Consider the following 3,053-nt stretch of genomic DNA (forward strand, 5'->3'; position numbering starts at 1 on the left):
AAAGAAGGAAAAAAAAAAAAAGATGCAATTTAGCAAGTTTTTCATTGCTAGATTATGTATGTTAAGAAATAAATTATGTATGATATATATTGTGTATGTTTAATGGTATATATTATATATTATAACATACATAATATATAAGAGAAATAAATGTCACTATGAATGTATAATAGGCTTAATAGCACATATCTTAGAGGTGGGGGATTAATCTTTGGAGCTCATCCAACATTGTTAGAATAAATGTCATTAGTAGATACATGTTACTCACATATATATATCATGTTTGAAATTTTGAAAATAATAAGCTTAAATATTTAGTAATTAGTAATTACAATTGGTGGGATATTCCAGTTGGAATAACTGTAGAATTGCTCCATATCTTCAATTCCCCTCCCTAATAAAAAAAAAAAAAAGTAATTACATGTACGGAAAAATGTGGGTGTTTGTGTTACCAACTTACCATTTATGTTATTATGATACACATATATTTATAATGTACATATGTTTATATTAATAGTATTAGTCATCTTTTTTAAAATATATGTTATATGTATCATACTAAATAAATGATAAAATATATAATATGAAATAAATTGGCATAATTTTGGAAATATTGGATTGGAATGCCTTCGGAACATTTCGGAATTTTTTGGATCGGAATTGGGATCGGAATCGGAATTTACATAAACATTCCAATTCCAATCCAATTTTTTTCAGAATTTTCGGATTTCGGCATTTTCGGATTCGGCAATTTCGGATTCGGAATAAAATTGGAAATTTTCGGATAGGAATCGGTCGGATTCGGATTTTCCAATCCAAATCACACCCCTAATCACTCGGAAGAAGAATCGAGCAAGCATCACAACGTCACTCTGACAGCAGAGAGAAAATGGAGAACGCGACGATTCTGAGAGAGTGGTTCGCGCGAGTTGACTCAGCCAACACCGGAAGCATCACAGCACCTCAGCTCAAGGTTCTTCTTCTTAATCTTCATTCTCTTCGCGCTATAAACCTCTAATTCCAATTTCATTTCCTAATAATCTATGGCCTTCTGATGATCAGAGTGCTCTCTCTGTTGGGAACCTCGAATTCTCTCTCTCAGTGGTTCAGCAAATGATAAGGTCCTCATATGCATATATTTCCACTATCAATTCATGTATGTATCTGTTTACTTGCACATATTGATGAATATGTAGCCTTTTGCAGGATGTATGATTTTGACAGAAATGGGACTATGAGCTTTGGAGGTATATGCTTATATTTTTGCAAAAATTTCTATGATTTACTTTAAGTTTTTTTATGCTTAATGCTGCAATTTATATACCCTTTTGTTTGTTTGTAATTTTGTATATATGGTTCACTGATTTTTATACAATTTATATGTCTCAGAGTTTGTTGCGCTGAACAAGTTCCTTATCAAGGTGATCACTTTTATCATGCAAATGCAGTTTTTAGTTCAATACCTCACACCATTGCTCTGTTACTATCATCTCATTCTATTAAATGTCCAAAGCCCGCATTTTCTTAAGATGTAACGCCTCAAATTCGAGGATGGCCATGTGTGGCTAAGTATTCCTATAACTTATATGTATTTTTCTTGGGATTTCTTTCTTCTTTGCAGGTTCAACAAGCTTTCTCAGATTTAGAGAGGTAATTCAATGCTCATTGCAATTTATTTAAGCAGTTTCTTGTCCACTCTAGTAAACATGCTCTCGTGATTTGAGTTGCAGTGTCTTCAAATCAACCTAATTAAAGGTGTATATGATAGATTCAACCGTGGTAGTATGAAGCAACATACACCGTAAGATTCATCTTATCTGTTGATAATTAAGTTGGTTGCTTTAAAGAAGTGGTCAACAGTCTATGTTATTTCTTGTAGGCGGTGCGCTTGACTGTGTATGATAGACATTATTAGGCAGTTAGTTTTTTTTTCTGTAGAAAGAAAATGGACAGTTGATAATCTTTTGCAAAACTTGTGCATGCTAGGAAATTATAACACTATGAAGTTTATGATTCTATTGATTGAGCAATGCAATGCTTGACTTGAACTTTTATGCTCCTCTGATCTTCTTTCACCATGCCTACAACTGAATGTATTACATATGCATATTAATTATGTTCTCCTTTTAGTTGAAAATGTTTGAGATCAGGGTAATTGCTTCAATTATAGTTGGATATATTTATCAACTGCCTAATTTTGTTGGTGTACTTGTACAGGGGTCGTGGCTATCTTGTTCCTGATGATGTGCAAAAGGTAGGTATCTAGTTTTCTTTGTCTTGGATGAAGAATTGAAGTTTGTATCTTAAAATATCACTAGGAGTGAATGTTTCTGGCATTCAAAATTCTTGTATCTTTTGAGTTTTGACAGTACTGTAATAGGAAGGCTGTGTTACTTCTTCCTCCCTGCCCAATCTCTTATTTTCTATTTGTTTTCTGAATTTTCAATTGCTGAACCATTGCTGCAGGCATTGGTGAAAATTGGTTTCATGTTGGATTCTCCAGCTTTCTACACAGTCTGTGAGGTATACTCTCTCTCTCTCTCTCTCTCTCTCTCTCTCTCTCTCTCTCTCTCTCTCTCTATATATATATATATATATCTACACACACACACACACATGTCTCGAATATTATCCTTTTGGTTGTGCCCTGGTCTGTTTTGATGAATGTGTATTGACTCCATATTATACCCCCCAAAGAAAGAAAATCATGCAAAGGCTCATATATGCAAGGCTTGAGATGGTTTGATATTGCTGATTCTTCCTCTTAATTGTGCAGAGCTTTGATCAAAAGAAGAATGGAATGTTCCGACTAGATGACTTTATATCTCTTTGTATATTCTTGCAGTCTGCTCGGTAGGTTGTCAATTCACAAAAAGCATATGTTTTGAAGAAATGATGCCTATGCATTGATTTTTAGGTTTAAACTCAGATTTAATGAGTTCCCAATATTAACGTAGGTTAGATTAGACAAAATTATCTATACATGTAACGTACGCACATACACATCCATACTCAGGTTCCATTTTGAGATGCTTTACTTAAAGTGGAGGCTT

General features: G+C 33.6%; 1 protein-coding gene across 1 annotated transcript in view; it reads left to right on the forward strand.

The window, feature by feature from the left end:
• Positions 1 to 812: 812 nt before the first annotated feature.
• Positions 813 to 3,053, forward strand: part of LOC147276287 (uncharacterized) — a 3,131-nt gene continuing 890 nt past the window's right edge. The window contains exons 1-8 of the mRNA XM_086254488.1: positions 813 to 973; positions 1,063 to 1,121; positions 1,207 to 1,247; positions 1,390 to 1,421; positions 1,622 to 1,650; positions 2,218 to 2,254; positions 2,467 to 2,523; positions 2,777 to 2,853. Coding sequence (XP_086110614.1) covers positions 890 to 973; positions 1,063 to 1,121; positions 1,207 to 1,247; positions 1,390 to 1,421; positions 1,622 to 1,650; positions 2,218 to 2,254; positions 2,467 to 2,523; positions 2,777 to 2,853 — 416 coding nt within the window. The 5' untranslated portion in view covers positions 813 to 889. The remainder of the gene's footprint in view (positions 974 to 1,062; positions 1,122 to 1,206; positions 1,248 to 1,389; positions 1,422 to 1,621; positions 1,651 to 2,217; positions 2,255 to 2,466; positions 2,524 to 2,776; positions 2,854 to 3,053) is intronic.

Source organism: Dryas octopetala, chromosome 8 (genome assembly GCF_963921425.1).
Source record: "Dryas octopetala chromosome 8, drDryOcto1.1, whole genome shotgun sequence".
Taxonomy (NCBI): domain Eukaryota; kingdom Viridiplantae; phylum Streptophyta; class Magnoliopsida; order Rosales; family Rosaceae; genus Dryas; species Dryas octopetala.